We start from the raw sequence: 25,538 nt of genomic DNA, 5'->3' as shown, positions 1-25,538 counted from the left end.
GAACCGAACCCGGGTCTCTCTGGACCGCAGGCCGACGCTTTAACCGCTGAGCCAAACTGGCCAGGGCCTTTATGGGACTTTTAACTGTTGAACTACATTCCTGAATTTATAGTTTACAGATTGTATTTTTTATAGCTTTATTTTTTAGGAAATTGTATTTTATTTAATAATAATAAATCATCTAGAAATATTTCAGTGATAAAATAGTAATTTAAACTTTTATTTTAAATGAACCAAGATTATCTCATTTTTATGCTTTTGGTTTGGTTTTGCATTCTTTGGAGTTTGTGTTTTCTTTCCTTTTGGTTTTGTTCTTTTATGTGAGAGAAAAGCAACTTCAGAGAATTGTTAGAGAGCCATGACTTCTGAAGTTATAACTGATAGTACCATATTTCTTAAAATTATGCTTTGGTTAAAAACAAAAATGTATGAGAAGAATTAAATGCTATATTAGCAATGAAGGTAACTAACAGCCCTTTCACAGTGTTCTTTTATGTAGTAATTGGGTTCCATAGTTGGTTGTACCTTAAAATGGAATGTTTCTTGGGTATCACATAGGAATATCAATATTCCACTCAAGCAAGGACTAAGCAGAAGGACAGGAAGTAAAAATTAACTTGGCATCATGAAATGTACTTATATTATCAAACACGAGTTGCTTACAATAACTTTTATTTTCCTTTCACAAAATCTAACAACTTACCTGCATTTAATTTGTGTACTTTTTTCATTCTTTTTTTTTTTTTTTTCTCTTTATTTTTTTTTTATTCCTCACCCAAGGATATTTTTCTATTTATCATTAGATAGAGTGGGAAGCAGGGAGAGAGACAGAGACAGAGAGAAACATCGATGTGATAAAGACACATCAACTTGTTGCCTCCTGCATGACCAGACCAGGGCCAGGGACAAACCGCAGTTGAGGTATGTACCTTTGACCTGAATCTAACCTGCGACTCTTTGTTCCATGGGCAGATGCTGTAACCGCCAAGCCAAACTGGCCAGGGCTCTTTTCATTCTTTATGTACTGATCACATTCCCTGTTATACAGAGATGTTCTTTCTGAACTCCTCATTAATGTTATCTCAGCAGCATTCATTGTGGTTGGTCACTCCTTTATTGAAATATTTCTTTCACTTAGCCTCTTTGACATTCATTGCCTTGTTTTTCTCCTACCTCTTTGGCTTTTCCCTTGTGGTCTCTTTCTTAGTCCTTCCTTTCTATTAGATTTCTAAATGTTGATGTAATTCAGCACGCTAAGCCCTTTTCCATCTGTGGTAAATAAACTCACTAGGGTGATCTTCCCTAGTTCCATGAATTCTAAGTATCATTCCTCCATTTATGAGTCACACATTTATATGTCATTTCTGGGCAAGAGTCTCCTCTTTAATATATCCAATTGCCTTGTTGATTTAATGTGGTTCTCAAAATTAATAGGTCCAAACCAAAACATTCAAACTACTACTCCTTTCATTCTATTCCTCCTTTAGTGTTCCCATCTCAAGCAATTGCACCGTTGTGTTATCCTTGACTTCTATCATATCTAGCTTCTCGTATATCAGGAGATACCTCTATCTTTGAAATATACCTAAATTTGACTACTACTACTTCTCATATCCATCATTACTATCCTAATCTTAGGCACCATTTTTTCCTTGGGTTATTAAAGTAGCCTCTTAATTGGTCTTCCTGCTTCTATTCTTTATTCCCTGTAACGTTTAAAGGCTTTTAAGTAAGTCCTGGAGAAGTTAGGGCAGTCCTTGTAAACCATAAGTCATGTTAATCCCTCTTCAGGATATTTTAATGACTTCCTTTCACACTAAAATATATTGCATTTTTTTACTATTGTCTATCAGATCCCTAATAGATTTTTCCTCTGGCTTTTTCTCTTTTCTCATTTTTAGTACTCTTCCTCTCACTCATTCAATTCCAGCCATACGGTCCTTGCTTTTCCTCAGATATGCCAACCATGCTCAGTGTCTGAAAGCTAGGAATCTTCCATGAGAAATTTGTGCTTTCAAGTGTTTCACTAGCTATTATGATTTCTAAATATAATGTATTGTTGTGTTCTATAAATCTAGGCTCGGGGAAACAGAAGCTGTTTCTTTTGTTTGATTACATGGCCCATAAGGATGAGTAGATTCTGTTTCAGTTAATTATATATATTAATATAATTATAATATTAATATATAAATAATAACTAGTACCCACATTTTAACCTGATAAGACTTTATGCAGCCTACGTACTTATTGCTTGATAAACTAGCAAAATTGCTAATTTAAATTAGATGCTTTGTTAGGAATTGTCATTGCTGAAAAGCTTTAAATCTCAAGTACATTTTCATATAAGGATAAAAAAAATTTTAATAGATGATAGATATATGAGCCTCAGAACTCAGAGATACAAAAGGGTATGCTTTGAAAAGTTAGTGTTTTCTGTCTTCCAGCCACCCAATTATTTTTCTCATAGAGAATCAGTAGAAGATATTTTTATGCATAAACAATTTTTATGCATAGATTTTCAAAAATATGGCAGTGATAGCATAATAAATATATGGGGGGGCAAAAGTAGGTTTATAGCATGAGTACATGAAACAGTTTATTCTTATATTATTGTTTATTAATTTGTGTTTTCCATATGAACAACTGTGTAAACCTACTTTTGTCTCACTTTACATATGTATATTCTTCCTCATTTTGTTATTTTTATTTAACCTTGGGAACTTATATATAGTGCCTCATTCTTTTTAACAACTGTATAATAATCCACTGTTGGTATGTAGTGTGATCTATTTAGTATTGATAAACAGGCTGTTTTCTGTCTTTTGCTGCTAAAAATGTTTTTTTGTAGTTCTCTTCTGAGATTATACATATAGGATACACTTTTAGAACTTGAATTGCTGCCTGAAGAGTTATGTGTATTTAAAATATTATAAATATTGCCTGGCTGCTCTTTATTTGGATTGTACTAGTTTATACTTTCTTTCGGTTAAGGGCCTGATAGTAAATATTTTCAGCTTTGCCGCTCATGTATGGTCTTGTCACAAACTTTGGCCTGTAACGTAGCTGCCAGGCTGTTAATATAAGCCTTTATCATTACCAACCTGCTATGTGAACATGGTATTTCATTGCATGTGAACCTTGCATTTCACTTATGAGCAAGGTTCAACCTATTGTTTCCTTTCCTGTGAAATGTTTGTTCAAAGCCTTTGCTTTTATATATTTGGTTGTTTGTATCTTTATTGAACTATATGAGTCTTTATACATTAGGGAAATGACCTTTTGTCATGTAAAATGCAGTGAAATAATTTTTTAACCAGTTTATCCTTAATCTTTTGGTTTGGTTTATGTTTGCTTCTCTTTGGGAATTTTTAGTCATATTTGATCTTTTATTCTATTACTCAGTAAATTTATTTTGGATTTTGTATCATCATAAAAACTTTTTCCTACTCTAAGACTTAAAAATAATTCTTGCGTGGTTTTACGACTGTTTTAATTTTTATGTCTAAACCTTAAATACACCTGGCAATTATTTTGGTATGAGTTGGGAATTCAGTTTTTTTCCAGGTAGCTACCCTTTTCTCCCAATACCATATTTTGAATTTAATTGTAGAAAATTTGAAAGTTGCTTGTATTACTTTGTAGTATTTTCTCATTTGCTATGGAACTTAAATAGCTGACCACATGAAATACATACTCTTTTTTTAAAAAATTATTTTTTCTTTATTGATTTTAGAGACAGAGGAAGAGAGAGAGAGAGAAACATCAATGAGAGAGAACATTGACTGGCCGCCTGCTGCATGCCCTGTACTGGGGATTGGGCCCACAACCTGGGCATGTGTCCTGACCGGGAATGAACCGGCGACCTCTTGGTGCATGGGTCGACGCTCAACCACTGAGCCACACCAGCCGGACTGAAATACATACTCTTTCCTTTCACTGAGTACATGCTATGTGGTTGGGTATTAAGGATAAACTGTGGTGTAGAGAACGCTCTAACCCTGACCTTTAGTTGCTTATAGTCTGGTAGATTTATCACACTGCATCCTGCTTTTTTATTCATGTTTTCTCCCTAACCTTCTATTATTATGAGAGTTTTAAAATAAATAGAACACGGAAAGAATATTACCACGAATATCTGTAACACGATAGTACCATGAATATCTGTAACTGCATGCTGTTATGCCTCCCTGCTTCTTTCTCTGGCATACTGTGTGAAAATAAGTTGTAGATATTCAAGATTTTAGCGTCTGTTGTTTGAATTTATCATTGCTTAGTTAAGTAAAAATGGTGATTATTTCCTTTTATTTGTCTGTTTTTCTAATTCTGTGAGGAGGCGGTATTATCACAGTACTCAGCACATAGTGGTTTCCTAATAGATATAGGATGGGGTAAAGCAGGTTTACAGTTGTGAATATGGGAAACACAGTTACTTGTATTATTAATTATTGTATTATTTTTCATATGAACAACTATAAACCTACTTTTGCCCCTCCCTATATGTGCTGAATGAATTAGTACTTTAGGCAATTGGGTGCTGTTGGAGGATTTCAAGGGAAAGTATACGGAATGATTTAAGGTTTACAAAGATGTTGTCTTTATGGAGGAGGGCAACTTGAAGAAAGCTTTCATTTGGATGCTGTATCAGTTAGGACTTAATTATAAGTAGTAATCCAACTCAAATCAACTTAAACAAAAAGAGGTATTTATCTTGGATCATAGAACCCAGGGAATGGTTTGAAGAACCATCCAACCACATTGAAGGTTTCTTCTGGGTTTCAGGGACAAATAAAGGCAAGGCTGTTGTTGGGACCCCTAATATTTTCAGTGTTTGCTTCACTGTTTTTTTTTGTTGTTGTTTGTTTGTTTATTTGTTTTATCCTCACCCGAGGACATTTTTTGATATTTTGTTCAGATAGAGTGGGAGGGAGGGAGAGAGCGAAAGAAACATCGACGTGAAAGGGACACATTGAGTGGCTGCCACCCGCACGACCCAACCAGGGCCAGGGACAAACCGCAACCGAGATACACACCCTTAGTGGGAACCGAACCCGGGTCTCTCTGGACCGCAGGCTGACGCTCTAACCGCTGAGCCAATCTGGCCAGGGCTTCACTGTGTTTTTATCAGTTCCAGTTTGGCTGTTCATAAACCAATTAAATGTGGTTTAGGGTTAAGATTTGTAAGAATATGATTGCTTCTTAGATACCTATGTGAATTGAGTTAGTACACTGTCAACAGAAAGAGAAGAGCTGTGTGTGGTGTTGGAATGGTACCAAGTGGAGGAGATGGATTTGGAGAATTTGTCCAGGGGGGAGGAGAATTGGAGTGCCTCTTTTTTTCTAATTGGAGCAAATTGCTGGTTTGGTGATACTGTTAATCAAGTGAGGGAAATACGAGAAGAATATTCTTGGAATGGGAATAGGATGGGTTTGGTTTTAGAAGTACTAAGTTGGAGTCCCTAGGGGATTTATAAGAATATAATCTGACTCTTGGGTCTAATCTGAAATGCTTAGGAAGTCAGCAGCAAAAGGCAAGGCTGTGATGGTGAATATAATAGTACACGTGTATAAAATGAGAAAAGAACTGGAATCTTGAAGGAAAGCTGATATTGAGTGCATAGAGGATGAGGAATATGAAATGAACTACTAGACCAATTAGAAAGGTAGGAAGAAATAAAGTGTCAAAGAAACCAAAGGAATTTTTATCCAGGAGGGATATGCCATGTAAAGGGTATGCCACACAAATCCTAATGGATTTGACTATTAGGAGATCATTGATGATTTTTTTTTCTTTTCTTTTTAATGCTCACCTGAGGATATTTTTCCATTGATTTTTTTTTTCTCTCAGCTGGAGTGGGAGGGAGGAAGGGAAAGAGAGAGAAACATCAATGTGAGAGAGACATATCGATTGCTTACCTCCCACAAAACCCCGACCAGGGCCAGGGATCAAACCTACAACGTGCCCTTGGACTGAAATCGAACCCACGACTCTTCAGTCCGTGGGCCGTAGCTCTAACCTCTGAGCCAAACTGGCCAAGGCTCAGTGATGACCTCATTGAGAGTATTTCCAATGCAAATTGGGAACCAGATTACATTCATTTAAAGGATTAAGATGAAGTAGAAAGAAACCAATGTAGACTTTTTTTCCTAGAAGTTTGACTGTGAAGGAAAGGTGAATAAAGGCAGGAGAAACACAAGGCTGGAAGTTTTTTTGGTTTATTTTAGCATGAGAGAGACTTGAGCATACAGTTCTAAATAGTAAACACTTTAAAAATTTATTCTAGCCGGGATAAATTTTATTTTTATAATTAAATATTTGTTATTCTAAATATTAATTGCTGTGTTTATTAGAGTTAGTGCAGAGAAATTGAGACTCTGAGACCAGAGACCTGGGTTCTAATATCAGGTCCCCAGAATAATGACTAAAATAATTATAGTAATCACTTCTATATTCTCTTCTTTGTGTCAATTACTCTGTCAGTAGTCCTTTATACGCACCACCATTAATTCCCACCATAAATTAATTTCCAAGGTCAGCATTACACCTTTTTATACATAAAGAAACCTGAGAGTTTATTTCTCAAGATCACATAGATTTTCAGTGATCATGCTATGATTTTAACACAGGTATGTCTCATTCTGAAGTTGGTACTTTTATCCATCTCACATTGCCTTTCTTCCTAACTAAAAATAGTTTCTCAAGTTTTAGGTTCCTGTTTCCTTATCTGTCAGATAGGGATAGTCATATCTCTCACACCTATTTCAAAGTGTTAATGGAATACTACGGTATTATCTATATTTTGTTTGGGAAGAAAAATATAAATATTTGATTAAATACCAGACAGACCTTATAAATGTGGTCAACTTTAGCATTACCATTTGTCTAAACAGTATTTTACTTTTTAAGGTGGTGGTATCATGGATACAGAAATGTCTGAAGATATAGACCACAACTTAACTCCTACCCTTGACAGCATGCCTTATGGAATGCCGAATCAAACAGGATCTGAAAATTCATTGCTGGATGAAGATGATTATTTTTTGAACTCTGGGGATCTTGCAGGAATTCCAGTCGTTGGTAGTGACAATGAGGATGAACAGGATTTTAGTTCAAAGGACAATCTTGTTTCTTCAGTTCATAATGATGATAGCTTGGAAGTAGAGAGAAGAGTCACACAGCATGAATCAGACCATGAAAATGAAATACAGATTCAAAATAAATTTAAAAAAGACTTTCCTAAACAGTTTGATCAGGTTTCTGTCTTTAAATCAATACGGAAAGATTTTAGTCTAGTAAGAGAAAACAGCAAAGAGACCTTTTCTGGAAAGGAGAAAAATAGAGACCTAACTTATGAACGTGAAAAACAGTTGGACAAATCCCATAAAGAGTTGGATTCAAGGTTGAAAAGCAGTTTTTTTGATAAAGCAGGTAATAATTGTTGGAATAGAGCCATAAAACACAATAAATAACAACATAATAATATAGCTTTTATTACTTCTGATGCTAAGCAAACTATGAACAGTTCAATTCATTGTAAGCATTGTCATTTTTCTTTTATCCTGTTCTTTGCAGAGTGACTGAATTTCTCCCCGTAACTTTTGGTAATGATATAAATGGTTGAAAAATATCTCTAAACCTCATTTCTCCCTCCCCTGGTTGCAATATTTTGATGAGAAGGCAAGATACTCGAATCACCTGTTCATTTTCTTTGGTTGAACATTGGAACCTGAAGTTGGATTTAACTTCTTTGTGCTGTAAGCACTAATTCAAACTGCTGTCCCACCAAATTAGGGAGGGTTTTTCTTTTTGATAACATTTCTATTTTATGTTTTAGAAATTTCTTGAGGCTCTTCTTGAGCCTCTTTGCTCAGTGTGTACTATACTTTATCTCTAGTTTCATTCTTGAATATATCATATATTTCCCTCATGCCTCCTTTTCCTCTTACTGTTCCATTTGCCTGCATGCCATTTTCTCTCTTTGTATATATGAGTGTACAAGTACTTTTTATCTGACAATACCTAATTCATAAACCTTTACTACTACTCTGCAGTCATCCCTAACCTTTCTGTACCAAGAATGAATTGTTTCCTTATCTATATTTTCATAGTATTTTGTTCATGCCTCATTATTTATAGTCCTTGTCACACAGTATTATAGTTCTGTATTTGTTTTTGCCTTCCTTCCATACTAGTGTAGGATTTTATTGAGGGTCAGATTGTATCTTATTCATCTTTGTATTCTTGGGTATAGTAATGTTTCAATAAATGTTCAGTAGATGTGAGGGGAAGTAAGGTATAATTTGCCAACCCTTAAATTTCTTCTGACAGCGCTAGGAAAAATACAGTAGAAAGAACAAATCAGTATTATTAAAAAGAATACTGTATTATTCAGTATATATTTCAGTATATATTCCTGTAGGGATGTTGAAAATTATGAGGGTACTTATCCTCAAGGATCATAATGTCTGGTAGTAGAAGGGACAAGACAAGTATTAGAAGTGTCAGTGACCGGTTGAAAAGCATAAGATTTAATTTATAATTAAACACAGAGGTGGAAGAGTTTGTCATAGGCAGTGCATGTCATATTCAGTACAAATAAGTGAAACAGTGTTTTAAGTATTCTTAGAGATGATTTTTAATTTATTCGCCTGGAAAGATTTTTATAGAGGAGAGGTGAATTTTGAACTGAGCTGAGTCTGGAAGACTATAAAGATTAGGATAAAGAGGAGACTTGGAATGATATAAGCAGATATGGGGAAGAACAAACACAATTTTCAGAGCGTAGTGAATAAAGTAATCACTTTATAGGTTTGAGCAAGGGAAAGTGTGAGGTGAGGTTAACAGTTAGAGCCAGATTGTTTACTTTGAATGAACTACCTTTTGGGTGTTTTTTGGGGACCCATCTCATGCTAATGGGCATCTTTGTTGGAAAAGAGAGGTGATTATCAAATGATAGCTTTTTAGGTTACTCTTTATAAGATTTGTTATTCATATACATGTGTTTGTTTTGTTTTGTTTTTCTTTCAATAGCTAATCAAGTTGAAGAAACATTACATACTCATTTACCACAAACCCCAGAAACAAACTTTAGGGTAAGTTTTCAGTGTGTATGTAGAATGCTGTAACTGTGGCAAGTGTCAAAGTTTTCTTTATGTCACTTTCTAAACTGTAACTATATGTAGTAGGTAGAGCACTGATTTTTTTTTTTAAAGTTGCTTTATTATTTGGGAAAGGACATCTCTGGAGATGTTCTAAGAAGTCTCAGCTCTTAGATTCTTTATTTGTATTTGATATTTAGACATATGTCACATATGCTTTTAGGCATAGGGACTCTAATGAATGTCCATAGAGTTCATTTCCAATGAGTTTTTCTTTGGGTGTTGAACCTGAAGAGGAATAATTTTAAAATCTGAATATTTATTAATCCTTTATATTGTGTTTTAGGATTCCAGCTATCCATTTGCCAATAAAGAATCCATTGGTTCGGAACTGGGGAATTCCTTTGCATCAAATATTAGAATTAAAGAAGAACCTTTGGATGATGAGTATGACAAAGCAATGGCACCACAGCAGGGACTACTAGACAAAATTAAAGATGAACCTGACAATGCTCAAGTAAACATTTCACCTTTTTTTTTCCCCCCTCCTTCTTTTTGTTTCACACATGAATTATTCATTTGAGAGCGGAAGTTTTTGATTAAGAAGTGACAGGGTGAGAGGAGACTCTTAACGAAGATTGAGGCAATTTGAATTATCTTGTGAGAGTAATGCTAAGGAATCAACAGGAGTTCTATGAAATGTTTCCTGAGTAGTAATTAGGCTTTTAATCCACTTTGTTCCTAAATACCACTGTTCTCTGATTTTTACAACTTCAGTGCAGAATTAGGGAAAGTGAGTCTTCACGGATTAGAGATTGATATAGAAGATAGGGCTGAAGGTTTATGGTGGTTTATGGTTTAGATTGTTTATATAAGGTAATAAGCTTTTGTAGTTACTGCTAATAAAGTACAGGCTATGTATGGATTTAAATGTTTTTCAGGAGGGAGTTATCTTTGGAAGGATTAATTGATTGAAGAACCAGTTTGTTGATTGGATCAGTGTCTAGAAGGTAAAGAAGGCTTTGGTGGGTGATAGGAGATACCAAATTTGAGATCTGTGAGTAATAAGGGTAAGGATTAGAGCTCTGCTCTTTCAGTGTAGCTCTGGAGGTAAAAATCATAGAGGTCCTGGAAGTCAGCAAAATTATTCATCTAGTTAATGACATTGCAGTGGTTGGGATGGGAGAAAGAAGTTATACTGGGTACTGTAATCATACTGAAATGTAGGAAGGAGAACAAGGGATGACTGACTACACAGTAGCAGCAATTATTTGAGAGTGGTCTTGTTTTATACAGATCACATTAATTCAGAGACTGAGAAAAATAAAGAGTATGAATTAGCCATTTCTCTGAAATGACAGTTGATCTGGAGAAAACTTGCTTTTCCAAATCTTCCTGTTATAATAGGGTTTGAGAATGTGATACTTCTGTGTAAGAGATTTTTTTCATTCAGATGTCTTTGAGCAGGGTTTCTCAACCTCAGCACTGTTGACATTTTGGGCCAGATAATTCTTTGTTGTGAAGGACTGTCCTGTGCATTGTAGGATGTTCAGCAGTATCTTTGGCCTACTAGATGCCTGTAGCAACACCCTTCTACCCTCCCATCCCCGCCCAAGTGTCTCCAGATGTTACCAAATGTCCCCTGGGGGACAAAATCATTCTTTATTGAGAACCACTGTTTTAGAGTAAAGAGATAGAAGAATAGATAACTTATAGATGTGGGTGATTTGTAGGGTTAGGTTGTTCCACGGTTCAGCAAGAATTTCATGGTGCCCAGTGGAAAGTAGCTATGTAGATAATGATAATAAAGCTGTAGGAGTTGGATGGGTATGAGTGTAGTGGCTACAAAGAAGACGTTAGAGAAGGAACATGAGAATATTTGAATAGAAGGTAGATTGAAAGCATATTTAATAGAAGCAGGCAAAATGGAGATCTTGGATACCTGAATTAGGGATAAAGAAATGTCCTGACACCTAGGGAAAATTCATGTGGCAGTGAATGCCTCAGAAAACTACAACCGTATATTTATACAGGGCATATCTCCTGTCTCTTTACACACCCATGTATATGGGAAATCCATAAGAAATCATAATGATGGTGGGGTACCAAAGGCATCCTCTTCTCATTGTACATGACCCAGTGACACTTTATTTGGGACAAAAAGGCAGTTATAGCAAAGCCCAAATACATTGGGGAAGAGAGGGTATCAGGAAGGGTTATTTGTACTACTGTTCTGAAAATAGTCAGAGGTTCTAGTGGCTGGAAAATACTACAAGATGGAACTGTCAGGGCAAAGAAACACCTATATTTTTATATTCTATTCAGAGTATGATATTGTGTTATAAAATGCTGAATATGAAGTTTCATCATGACTGTGGGGAAGAACTTTCCCAAAGGCTCACCACCTGATTGATTGGACTCTTGACAATCCAGCAGGAATGTGTGTAGGTCCTGGGCATGAGGTCCAGAAGCATTCTTTACCCTGATCCTACAATGAGGCATCCTAGCATGTGAGTGGGTAAAGCTACTTTTCTCTGAGAAATCCTCTGTGTTACTTGCTACACCAGTCCTATAGGAGCAGACCTTTGATAATTCTTCCAGAAATTACTCAGGGGACCTCATGTTAAACTGGGGTTCTTTTTCTTTTCCTCTCCTTCTCTTTCCTTCTGCTTTCCCTTCTCTTCCTATCCCTCCCTTCTCCTCCCCTCCCCTTTCTCCCTTCATTGTTTTGTTCTTTTAGGTATTTCTTCCCTGTGACCTTTGGAAATCTGTATTTCTTGCTGTTCGCTCCTGCCTAATGCTTTATCACTCTTACTCATTTTCCATAGACTGGAAAAGGGAGTTCCAATGTATTTTCTTGTAACTAAAACAGTAATATTAAACTAAGGCTCATAAAATACTGATAGATTTTACTTTTGACCATTAATTACTAGTAGTAGCTTTTCTCATGGTTTAATAAGATCTTAGCTTTAGCTCATGGTACCGTGTCAAAACTTCCCTTGACTTTTTTCTTTGCTTAACTTGTAGTTTTGCTTTCAGCTTACTCCATAATTCTCCTTACATGATTCATATGGTTTTAATTTCTTTACTTTCCCATATAAATCACTAAAGTGCTGAAATATGTATATATAAATTTCACTGCTTCTCCTTATTTGCTCTTGATTATTTCTTCTCTTGTAATTTTCAGGATTTGTCGGTTGTCATTCTGCTGTTTCTGTTACTGGCACAATGTCATTTGGCCTCCCAGTTTAATTTCTTCTTTCAAATCCCATTGCATGTCACTATAATATTTCCTGTAGTATTTTTACAGTTATAGGTACTTTTATGTGTACTATATCGTTTCATCCTCTTATTTCAGAAGACCAGAGTAGATGATACCGACTCCATTTGTAAATAAGGAAAACAGGTTCATAGAGGTTAAATTAGTCACTCAAAGAGCTGATCTGGGACCATAATCCAGGTCTTACTATTATTAGTCTACCAATCTTTCTGTAAATGAAAATTGTTTAATAATAATTTTTTAAAAACCTAGAGAAGTTTTTAAAATAGAAACTTTAAGGAGCCAGAGAACTCATTTTTACTTTTTACCTTTTTGATTGGTTCTAAAAATGGGAAATTCAGTAAATGTTACGTTAAAATCATGTTGTTTTTTTTCTTTTTGCCCATAATAAAAGGAGAGCTAATCTACAGTCATCCATTGAAATAAATGAATTGGAATGAGAAAGCAAATTAATTGACACAATAGTGAATCATATAGTCTTGGAAGTCAGAATGCAGTAATTAATGTTGGGGCTTTTAAAAAAAAGTCATATCTTGGCTATAGGAACTGGGTTTCTCATTTTTAAAGTACTGTTTTGGGATACTGATATGGATCTTTGGAGTAAACAAAGGGAAGTTAAAGATATTGGTAAAGGATTTTTTTGTTTGTTTTCCTGCTTCTGAAAGCTTTTTGGGTAATCAGATTTTCACTTCTGAAGTTATTAGTCATTGATTTGTATTAGATGTTTTTAAACTTAGTTATTGTTAGGGGAGTCTTGTATAAACATGATTCTGACTTGAAGGCATTGTGGGGTATATAAGCAGAGTACTTAAGATATATACTTATTTTATTACATTACAAAAGTAATATGTATTTGAGACTTAGGGAATGTGTCAGAAGTTTGGAATAATTGTTACTGATAGAGAGAAGGAGAGCTGATGAGATACCAAAAAAATCAGTGATTCCTGGGTTTTTTTCCTGGAGTATTCTGAGATTTAAATTTTTTTTTACTTGAAATTTGTATGATGCTACATAACATTGGAATGTCAGGATTGTTCAATATTAGAAAATCTTTTAATACATAACTTCACCTACAGGTCAAGTAAGACTGTATAGATAGATATAAATGCCAGAAGACTTCTCATGTAATACATACTCTCTTGATCATGGGAAGGAAATACCTACTTCAGACCAATAACAGTCATTGAATTTAAAACTAAAATGATGGAAACCTGTTAATAATTACTAAAAGAACACAAATTACTGATTCAGCATTATTATTTAACTCATGTAGAATTTGGCCCAAATACATGTTAAAGAAATTTGAGGAAATGGAAAGGGGGAGACAAAATTATCATCATTTGCTGGTAAGAGAATTTTTTTAGAGAATTAGTTAGAACTCATGAAAATTTAATGGAGTAGCTAGTTGAATGTTAGTTAAATGAAAGATAGCAATGTTCCGTAAATCAGTTTTATTCCCAGTTAGGTAATATGATGAGAAGATATTGTTTCCTACAGTAAAGCAACTAAAATGTACTGTCAGATAAAAGGCAACTTGAATGAATGGTGAGACTTTTTTAAAAAGTAAGATACAGACTTTTTAAAAAATTAAGGTATAGTTTTGATATAATTGTGATGCAAATATCAATAGGTTCTGATGTTTTGAAGAATAAATAGGCATGCACATGTTACACATGTATTCTAAAAAATCAAGAGGTCGATAGTGGCATACTCTATTAATTAAACATCCCACAGTTATTTTCATTAGGAAAGTGTGATTTCATAAGGTTAGTGAGGCTAATAAAGATACAGAATAGATTGCCACAAAAGATACATTTTTAAAGGAATTTGATATGTTAATGGAAGGAATCCACCAGCTATTCAAAGAAAGAAAAAGAAAGATGTCTGTTAACACAGCAAAATAAGTAAATCCCAGGTGGATTTAAAACAGGAGTTGTAAAATATCAGAAATGGGCTAAGTCCAGCCTGCACTCTGTGTTTGTTTTGGTTTTGGGTTTTTTTTGCACACAGTTTTTGTAGGTAAAGTTTTATTGGAGCATTGCCACATTTATTTACATATTATCTCTGGATGCTTTTGTTCTACTAGACCAGAGTTGAGTGGTTCTGATAGTATGGCCTGAATAGTTGGAAATATTTAATATCTGGCCCTTTGCAGTTAAAGTTTGTTGACCTGTGGATTAAGGGACTGTATTATAAACAATGAAAGGTGTTCTTAGTGTTCTATTGTAGAAATAAAACTTTGTAAAAAGTAGAAGGTATCATAATAGATAAAAAGTATCAGCTTTCTGGCATAAAAATGGAAACTGCAGGCATAAAATTTTAACTCAAAGTACATACTGAGATAATGTTGATACAAATGCTACAGAGGGCTAATATTGTTACATTCTAATACTTCTTTGTAAATGGATATTTAAAAAGAATGGCAAGTTGAAACACCAGTGGGGAAAAGACTTAAATGGCTTTTTTCACAAATTACTAGAATAAATATAATTAAATTTTTTAACAATCTGTCATTGTATATCAAGAACCTTTACTATGGCCTGGCCTGTACGGCTCAGTGGTTGAGCGTTGACCTGTGCACCAAGAAGTCTCCAGTTCATTTCCTGATCAGGGCACATACAGGCTCGATCCTCAGTAGGAAGTGCGCTGGAAGCAGCCAATCAGTGTCTCTCTCATTGATGTTTCCATCTATCTCTCCCTTCTCCCTTCCTCTGTCTCTAAAAATATCAATAAAAAACAAACAAACAAAAAAAACAAAAAACCTCTACTATGTATCTGTTGACCTAGTAATTCCACTGTAAGGATCCTTTCTTTAGGAGTTAATCCTAAAAATGAGAATGTGAGTATTCACAAAAATGTTCATCATAGAATTACTGAAATGTGTGGAAACAAGTGGAACAACACTGGGTTGGGGTTCTATAATCTCAGTGTCATGCAGGGCCATCTAAATGAAACCTAAGTATAAAGGAAAAATCAGTTATACTGATTGATCCTGTCCTTATTTATTTAAAGTTTTGGTATTATATTCATCGTGGATTTTTGCATTTTTTATTTTTAAAAAATAATTGCATTAACATAATCTTTTATCTTGATTACTGAGATTTTTGGTACTTTAATTTTATGCCAGAGGCAAGTGCCTCACTCATTTCATCCCAATCTTTTTCCTGTGTAATCTGCTATGTATGTTAAAATGTGTATCACCATTTCTCAAGTTTGAGTAATGTATGTTCATCCCTCACCACAAAGAAAGGGAGTATGTTGGAGTTACCTGGAAATTCCAAGAAGTCGTCTTGTAGGGTTTTGCAAGTTTCAGTGTGACAAACAATGAATTAATCTACCACTTTGGGGTTTTACAATGCAGTAATATAATTGTAAAAGCAAACACCACCACTGAAAACTTGTAGTATAACTCAGTTATATGTAGTTATTTATGACTTAAAATGTTTTACATTCACTAAAAATGTTATTGAAATAAAGACACAGTTTTAAAAAAGATTCTTTTAATCCTGGCTGGTTTTGCTCAGCGGTTAGAGCATTGACCCTCGGATCAAAGGGTCACGGGTTTGATTCCAGTCAAGGGCATGTACCTTAGTTGCAGTTCAGTCCCTGGCCCTGGTCAGGGTCATGCGGGAGGCAACCAGACGCATCGATGTTTCTCTTCTCTCTCTCTCCCCTTCTACTTTTTATTTAAAAAATATATATATATATATATATGTATATGTATATGTATATATATAAATATATTCTTTCAGAATTCTCAGACTCCCCAGAGTATATCTATAGATCTCAAGAACTCTCGGACTCCAACTTAAAAAATTCTGATATTTAGCCACTAGAAGTTACTTTGGGTACTATTTAATAATATACAAATTCTGTTGATTCAAGTGATTTTAAAAATCATTTTATGAGAATGCTATATTCAGTATAATCACAACCATGTAAAGAAAGAAAACTTCTGAATGCAGGAGGGGAAAAGACTGGAAAGAAATATACCAAAAGAATAACAGTGGTGCCCTGGTCAGTTTGGCTCAGCGGTTAGAGTGTCGGCCTGCGGTCTGGAGAGACCCGGGTTCGGTTTCCGCTAAGGGCACGTACTTCGGTTGCAGTTTGTCCCCGGCCCTGGTTGGTCGTGCGGGTGGCAGCCACTCGATGTGTCCCTTCACGTCGATGTTTCTCTCTCTCTCTCTCTTCCTCTCTCTCCCTCCCACTCTATCTGTACAAAAAAAATGGAAAAATGTCCTCGGGTGAGGATAAAAAAAAAAAAAAGAATAACAGTGGTTGTTTTGGGGGTGATAGAAATATAATTAGAATGTTTTTCTTATTCCTGTTTGTCTAAATTTTGTATCGTGAGTGTGTATTACTTTTATAATAGAAAAACAGCAACTTAAAATACTGTAATAATAATAAGGATTTTAAAAAATTTGTGAATATCTGGTAGTACTTACTATAAAGCTAATTAGATAGCTGCTTTCATATTTGGCCTTTTACTCTGCATATACAAACTTATTCCCTTATTGTAATTATATTTTGCTACTGATATTTTTTATTAATGTATTAAATAAACATTTTTTTACATCTATATAGCTATAGTAAAATGTCTTCAATGTTTGGATTTCTTTAGATACATTGTATTTATTCTTTTATGTATTTATTTTATTTTCTCTTTTAAAGGAGTTTAGTCATGGCCAACAACAAAAAACTCAAGAGGGGGAACTGAAAATTAGTGCTGTGTTCTCAGTCAGTGGCAGTCCTCTTGGTAAGATACAGAACTGAATGAATTATATTTATTTATTCTGACCAATATGAGTGAAAAGAAGTATCTACTTGTATTAGTAAACTAAGCAGTTCTCTCTGCCCAGTTAGAATAGCTTTAATTGTATTGCATAATTAGTATTGTATTTCAAGATTAGTTCTAGAAGATAAAGAAAGATGCATACTGAAAATTCATGGTAAAAGTAAAACACTTTTTTTTTTTTAAGCTCCACAGTTGACTACTGGCTTTCAGCCTTCTCCGGCGTCATCTGGCATGAATAAAATGCTTCCTTCAGTTCCAGCCACAGCTATTCGAGTTTCCTGTTCTGGTTGTAAAAAAATCCTCCAAAAGGGGCAAACTGCTTATCAGAGAAAAGGGTCTACACAGCTTTTCTGCTCTACACTGTGCCTCACTGGATATACAGTTCCACCTGCCCGCCCACCACCTCCTCCCACCAAGAAAACTTGTTCAAGTTGCTCTAAGTATAGCAGAATTCTAAATTATCTTCTTTGTCTCCTTTTTTTTTTTTAAAGATACTTTGTTCTTATCTGTGTATTGTTTAATTTTCTACATTTCCATGGGTTTTGAGAAATATGTTATTTGATACCAACAAATAAGTTGTTGATTTATTCTTTCTGGATGCCAGGTACTCAGCTTTCTTTTAACTTGAATGTGCCTTTTATATACTAGAGATGTTTTTAAAACCAATCTTTTCACTTTTATTAGTTGAGATGCTTTGTAAAACAAAAACTATACCATTTTAGGGGTATTATATGGCCGAAATATTTTGGTTGTAATTGTAGGCAATAGATACTTAAATCCAACAAATATTTAGAGTTATATTTGCTTTTATGTAATTGGAATTTATTTAATACTTTTCTTCTTTAAATGGATTCAAGTATTTATACATCTCTTCAATATCTCTCAACTACCTTAGAGGTCCCATTTCAGTGTTTAATAACAGAAAAGTATGTATGACCATAGATCTTATAAGGCCATCATGATATATTTAAATAATATGAACTATTTTTGGTTAATTTTGTAAGGTGATTGCTAGAAACTTTAAGTCAGAAAAAGATGAATAATGCTCTTGTTCTGAAACATGTTGGATTCTATTAAGCTATGCAAACTATGATTTATTAGTTTAAAAAAATTTTGTTTTAATTTTGACTTATTCATACCAGAAGACTATTGTTGTGTTGGCTGTTGCCGTTTTTTTTTTTTTTATTGCTATTGGAGAGAGAGAGGAAGGGAGAGGGAGAGAGAGATAAAAACGTCCATGAGCTGCTTCTTGCATGTCCCCCGCTGGGGATCAAGCCCACAACCTGGGCATGTGCCCTGACTGGGATTCGAACCGGCAACCTCTTGGTGCATGGGTCAGCGCTCAACCACTGAGCCACACTGGCCAGGCTATGATTTACTCATTTAGAAAATATTAGTGTTTATAATTCCTCACATGGATGCAGTCCTTTCTTTCTTTGGAAAGGGGAAAAGATGCTTGATAGGGAAAAGGCATATAGACAACAGACTTAAAAGAAATTTGGATATGGTTAATTGTTTTTCTGGAAGTTAGTCGTATGCATATCTCTTTTATGTTTTCAGAAATAGACTTCTTTCTTTATACTGTTTGAATTATGAAACATACTTTTAAAAATTAGTGTTTAATATACCAATGTCTAATATTATTCTGGTATGATACTCATCAGATTCAAAGATTAAATCAACTTTAATATTATAATTTTTGTAGTTTATTTCTGTTTCTTGTGCAGTAAAATAATTCCACATAACTTTTATGTTTCTTCATTTCTTATTTCAGAGATCAGCACTTTCTAAAATTCAGCAGTATTTCTCTTTTCACAATAATAATCATAGATACTTCCTTCAAATATTTATGAGTACATTTAAAAATGACCATAGAAAACTCAGAGAAATTAAAAAATGTCTACCCTCTTTCTCTGTTTTTTGATTCTTATTTACATAGAGGGTGGGACAATGGATTTACAGTTGTTTGTTGAAGAATAATACAATAACTAATAAATCATTATACAAGAGTAAACGCTGATTCTCAAAATCATGACTGTAAACCTACTTTTGCCCCACACTGTATGTTATTCTTTCATGTATTATATCCCTTTGGTTTGTGGTGTTTCCCTAGTGTTATCTGGAGGCAGCTCAATTTTACCTACATGTCTTATCTGTCTTAGGTAATGTAATTACTTTTAAGATTACATTTTCTTTGTTGTTGTTGATTCTTACCCATACTTTTTTTTTTTTCAACTGGTTATTCTTTGACTCTTTTTTAATTTTTAAATCCTCACCTGAGGATATGTTCATTGGTTTTTAGAGAGAGAGAGAGAGAGAGAGGGAGAAACATTGATGTGAGAAAGAAACATCGACTGGTTGCCACCCATACGCTCTCCAACCGGGGATTGAACCCACAATTTAGGCATGTGTCCTGACTGGGAATTAAACCCTATGCTCCAACCGAATCACCTGGCCAGGGCTCATTCCTTAACTCTTAACTGTTCTACCTACCTCTTTGTTCACTTATTCTGTTATGCTTTTATTTTTTAATCCCTTGTTCTTTTTCATTTGCCCCTTTTAGGTATTCTTTACCTGCCTGTCACCTCAGCCCTTCTTCATTTTCTCTTTTTTACTTTTCTCCTTTTTCATTTCAGAGAATACCCTTTTCTGAGGCTCAGTCCTCAACCACTGATCAATCTTGTTTTTCTTCGTATTTCATTTTCGTTCCTGAACTACTACTCTTTCATCTTCTTTTCACTACTTGACCTTTTTCCCCCCATTATGTACAGTTTGGTATAATCTGGGTATCTGATTATAAAATTGTTGAATTAGTGTACCTTAAAAGGAAATTAGATTCAAAGAAGTTACAAGATTTACTCTGTGGCACATAGCTGGTTAATTTTGGCACATACACTGTCTTCATTCCCCCAATAATTCGTATAGTTAAACAGGTTTAATTTGTAAATCCCTATATGAAGGATTTCAATTTAATTTGAATAGGAGGAGATAGAAACTATTTTCTTTCTGATAGTTACTGCTGTTTTTATAGCAGCAGCATTTAGGTTGAAAGAAACTCAGTTCTTTGCAGTAACAATTTTATTTTTCTTAATTTTTTTTTTTTTTTTAATCCTCACTCGAGGATTTTTTCTATTTATCTTCAGATAGAGTCGGAACGAGGGAGGGAGGGGGGAGAGAGAGAGAGAGAGATGTGAGAGAGATGTGAGAGAGACATATCAGTTGGTTGCCCCTCACACAACCCTGGTGGGGCCAGGGACTGAACCACAACTGAGGTATGTGCCCTTGACTGGACTCAAATCTCCAACTCTTTGATCCATGGGCTGACGCTCTTAACTGCTGAGTCAAACCAGCCAGGGCTCTGAATCTTTTATTAACCATATCTCTTAGTATCTTGGATTTAACTTAAACTGAATATATTTTGGGTAATCATCATTTAATTTTTAGGTTTCTTTAGTCTTAGGGACCTAGTTATTTGTTTTTTAAAAATATATTTCAAATCCTACATAAAAGAAGTCATTTAAATTAGCGTAATTTTGTTAATACTATTGGAAAGATTAGATTTATTGATATAATGGCACTCAAAGAAATAACTGTTTCAGGGTTGTCTGCCATTTCTGAATTTTTACTTATATTCTGGCATAACATGTAGCCTACTGCAATAAGATGTATTGTAACTAGACACTAAGCATACTGGAGAGCATTGAGAAATACCTACTTTTTTGCTATATTTTATACTTCCAGTGCCTTGATTCATATTACTTCACAACTTTTATCTCCTTAACCTTTTAGAAAATTCCAATTTAAGGTCCAGCTTAAATGTCATCTTTTTTGGATAGACTTTAGTGTCACATCCTGTCTGAAATAATTGTTTCTTCATTTTTATTTTACATTATATGTGTCTTTTTCAAAATTATTTACACGACTTTTATGTTTCAAGGATGCTTCTTGTACAGTATTTTATGTGTCATTTGTCATTTGTCCTAGTATACTAGGAGCTCCTTGAGTGCATGCTTGCACCAAGTCTTGACACAGGATTTAGCTAGTGCATGGTTCAGTATAACTGCTCAATAAATACCCCTATAAATGAAATACAGTAAAATTTAAAAAAGCTGAAGGCCAAAAAAAAAAAAAAAAAAATGCAGAGTAGTCTGGAGCTATTAACTAAAGAAGATGAGGTATGAAGTTGTGTATTGCAGCATAGTGCAGTGTCAGGTGTTCCTTGTGATGATTCTCATCGTGTTTACTGTTATCTTTTATTCAAGCAGAGATATTTGCAGTCTTTACTTCATTAGTATAATCTGTTAAAGATGCAGGAATGAATAGAACAGTTTATTTAATGTTATATGAGTATGCACTCATGGGAAAGAGACACTGTTTAGAAAATCTCCTCAAGATTTTTTGTCATCTTCCATGTGGTTTGGTTGGTTGGGTGTTGTCCTGTGCATCAAGGGGTTGCTGGTTTGATGGTCAGGGCATATTCCTGGGTTTCGGACCCCTCGGTGGGGGGTGTGCAGGAGGTAGCCAATAGATGTTTTACTCTGACATCAGTATTTCTCACTTCCTCTCCTTTCCTCTCTGTCTAAAAATCAGTAAACTAGTCTTTTAAAAAATTGATTTTTAAAATGCTTTTTATACTTAAACTATCTGATAAACTTCTATGTAGGAAGACTGGTTTGTGGTGAGATAAGGAGTGGAGTGGTAGGGAGCCTCAGTCACTAAGATTTTAATCTTTATTGCCTTTGTAACCAATGCCTACCAATTAAATTATTTAGATAAGGAAATGTTCAATTTAAAATAATCATGCTGGAATATACACTGTAGTTTGAAAAATGTTCTTACTTTTTTTTTTTATCCTCACCCAAGGACATTTTTCCTTTTTTTTTTTTGGTTCAGATAGAGTGGGAGGGAGAGAGAAGAAGAGAGAGAGAGAGAAACATCGATGTAAAAGGGACACATCGAGTGGCTGCCACCCGCACGACCAACCAGGGCCAGGGACAAACTGCAACCGAGGTACGTGCCCTTAGCGGGAACTGAACCCGGGTCTCTCTGCGGTTGGACCGCAGGCCGGCGTTCTAACTGCTGAGCCAAACCGGCCAGGTCAAAAAATGTTCTTACTTTTAAAAGATAGTGGTTTTCAAAATTTTCAAGTGTATTTTTAAAGAATATTTTGAAAATACATATGAGCCTGAAGAAAATGAAAAATCACTTGCTGGAGGTAATGAATGATAACAAATGTATATATCTTTTAAATCTAAAAACACAGTATACTCATTCTCTCAATAATTCTATAAAGTAAGTCTGTATTAGGTCCATTTTATAGAACAGAACTTAGGATCAAAGCAATTTATCAGTTTATCCAAGAAAACCTGTATTTTCTGATTTAAATATTAGTGACCTTTTCCTATACTGTAATTGCCTTTGTTTTATTTAGCTCACAAAAAGGAAAAAAAAATAATTACACTGTGGCTTATTTTATCTTTATCATTTTTAGAGACATTTTAAATCCAAAGGATGTGATCAGTGCCCAGTTTGAAAATACCACAATTAGTAAAGATTTTTGCAGCCAATCATGTTTGTCAACATATGAACTGAAAAGAAAACCTGTTGTTACCATAAATACAAATAGCATTTCAACCAAATGCAGCATGTGTCAGAAGAATGCTGTTGTAAGTTATCTTTTTACTTTATTGGGGGGAGGGGATCTAATGTTTGTGCTTAAAAAACAGTTTTGATGGTCTCTGCCTGTTATTTATATGTTATAATTTTTTAATTCCTAGATTCGACATGAAGTTAATTACCAAAATGTGGTACATAAACTTTGTAGTGATGCCTGCTTCTCTAAGTTTCGCTCTGCTAACAACCTCACTATGAACTGTTGTGAGAACTGTGGTGGTTACTGTTACAGTGGCTCTGGACAATGCCACATGCTTCAAATAGAGGGGCAGTCTAAGAAGTTTTGTAGCTCAACGTGTGTCACAGCATATAAGCAGGTACATGACCATATTTAATCCTGATGACTTTGTTCATTACAGGGGTATCTAAATTTTTTGGTGGAAATTATTTATGAAAATGTTAAAAAAAATTAAATTCTTATTACCTTAATTTGTATTTTTACAAATAAACAGTAGTTGTCAAAAGAATGCCTGTTAAAGATTTCATAACTAGCATATATATATATTTTTAAATTTTATATACAATTTATATTTTTGAACAATATTTTGAAAATGCAGAAGAGTGCAAAGAAGAAAACACCTTTTGGTGTTAGCCTTCTGATCTTTGAAATATATCTTGGTTTACATATACACACACACACACTTTATTTGATAGGGTAAGGTCCAGGTTGCATATGTATGTTTGAAATCAGATCCATATGGTTGAAATTGCAATTCAGAAAATAAGTTTTACCATTAATTGTTTAAGAGGTTTTTTTTCTCTTCATGAAACAAGAAAACATAAATATGGGTTATATATTATTTTTTGAATTGAGGTTTGTAGAAGATAAATTGGATGAATTCTTGTATGACAAATATCTAATGCAGTTATGTACTTGATTTATGTTTTGTTAGATATTTATTTTCATCAAAAATTAGATTTTAAAATTCATAAACCCAAGAATAGTAAAAATGTGTTACATTTTAAATTTTATAGTGGTTTTCTGTTTCAGTGCATTTGCTGATCATTCTTTTACATAGTGAATTTTTATATAGTCAACCAAAATTTGTGAATTTAATAATATTGATTGGAAAATTTATTTAGATTGTTCTTAAAACTTTGCAATGATTCTGGAATTTTAAACTTTATACAGTGTTTCCATTTATTTTTGGTGAATATACAAACACATTAAAAGGGCTTAATTTCCTTTAGGATCATCTTGTTTTTGCTTTCATGGGAAAAATAACCCAACAGTGTCTTCATGTGTTTTATCATTGTCCAAATGTTTTCTTGATATAGTATTAAGTAATAAAAGTTGCTTGGATTTAGTCAGTTGAAAAGATGGTTCATATTCCCCAAGAGAAGGAGCAATAGGTTGAAATGTCTTACATTCAAATTATTTTATTACTTATAATTTAGCCAATATATGTTAAATTTCTCACATATTAATATGTAATGTGGTATAGAGAAATAACTTGGATTTAGAAGTAAAGCAGATTTCAGTTTGATTCCCACAGTTTGTATTCAAATAGAATTTTATTTTGGGGAAAGTAGTTACACTCTTTGAGTCCATTTCTTCTCTGTAAATGGGATATTTTTAGTTTTATATGAAGTATGAATGAGAGAGCACCTAGTAAAGAACCTGACAGATTTTATAAAACACAAACACGCCCTGGCTGGTTTGGCTCAGTGGTTGGAGCGTCGGCCTGCGGACCAAAGAGGAATTGTGGGTTCCATTCCCAGCCCTGGTTGGAATCGTGCGGGAGGCAACCAATCAATCAATGTCTCTCTCTCACATCCATTTCTCTCTCTCTCTCTCTCTCTCTCTCTCTCTCTCTCTCTCTCTCTCCCCCTCTCCCTCCCTCCCTCCTTCGTCCCTCCCTCCCACTCTATCTGAAAATCAGTGGAAACATATCCTCGGGTGAGGATTAAAATAAATAAATAAATAAAAATAACGCACAAATACAGAATCTCAGAAATATTTATGTACTGGGTTTCTTATGTAAGAAAATTTATTTCTTACTGAAGATAGTAATCATAGAAGTTTGAAAGTCACTAAAATATTTCAACAGTGTTAAGTATAAACATTTCAAAGAATTATGCTTTTACTTATAATTTGGTGAAAATGAATGTTATTTTATTCTCTTAATAGAAATCAGCCAAAATTACACCATGTGCACTTTGCAAATCGTTGAGATCCTCAGCAGAAATGATTGAAAATACCAATAGCTTGGGAAAGACAGAGCTTTTCTGTTCTGTTAATTGCTTATCTGCTTACAGAGTTAAAATGGTTACTTCTGCAGGTAATATTGGTTTTGTAAACTGTATAAATATAATTGTTGGGAATTGGTTCTTGCTTTGTTTTTATAGTACAGGTTTTTATCCAAATTTCGTTGACATTTAAGGCAAATTGAAAATATTTCAGGTCTGTGTTGTAAAATATCACTTATTACCAGATCGCTTATTTTATGTTTGTTTACTGGCTTGCTTATTAGCACATTGGTCCTTACCAAAATAATTTCATATGGCTTCTTTAATGTGTTTTCTTTATTTATACCTGATTTATTTCAAGATTTATTTATCTTATAGTTTTGGGGTAGACTGACAACTTTAAAAGAAATATTTTTAATGTTAAGTTAGTTTTTGTCTATATGTGATCTGATTAAGTTTAGTTTCAGTTCTTGCAACTTGACTTGGCCCTTGAGTTTTCATATT

At 34.2% G+C, this 25,538-nt stretch overlaps 1 protein-coding gene across 2 annotated transcripts in view; it reads left to right on the top strand.

The window, feature by feature from the left end:
• The window catches only part of ZMYM4 (zinc finger MYM-type containing 4), a 131,539-nt gene that overhangs the window by 64,176 nt on the left and 41,825 nt on the right, over positions 1 to 25,538 (top strand). For both annotated transcript variants that reach the window (XM_036255179.1, XM_036255180.1), the window contains 8 exons: positions 6,905 to 7,426; positions 9,029 to 9,090; positions 9,443 to 9,613; positions 17,048 to 17,132; positions 17,356 to 17,611; positions 22,663 to 22,837; positions 22,949 to 23,161; positions 24,976 to 25,126. In XM_036255179.1, the coding sequence (XP_036111072.1) occupies positions 6,905 to 7,426; positions 9,029 to 9,090; positions 9,443 to 9,613; positions 17,048 to 17,132; positions 17,356 to 17,611; positions 22,663 to 22,837; positions 22,949 to 23,161; positions 24,976 to 25,126 (1,635 nt within the window). The remainder of the gene's footprint in view (positions 1 to 6,904; positions 7,427 to 9,028; positions 9,091 to 9,442; positions 9,614 to 17,047; positions 17,133 to 17,355; positions 17,612 to 22,662; positions 22,838 to 22,948; positions 23,162 to 24,975; positions 25,127 to 25,538) is intronic.

The sequence above is a fragment of the Molossus molossus genome, unplaced genomic scaffold (genome assembly GCF_014108415.1).
Source record: "Molossus molossus isolate mMolMol1 unplaced genomic scaffold, mMolMol1.p scaffold_m16_p_12, whole genome shotgun sequence".
Taxonomy (NCBI): domain Eukaryota; kingdom Metazoa; phylum Chordata; class Mammalia; order Chiroptera; family Molossidae; genus Molossus; species Molossus molossus.
Note: the sequence above shows the minus strand (reverse complement) of the source record. Positions and strands in the feature narration are given on the sequence as shown.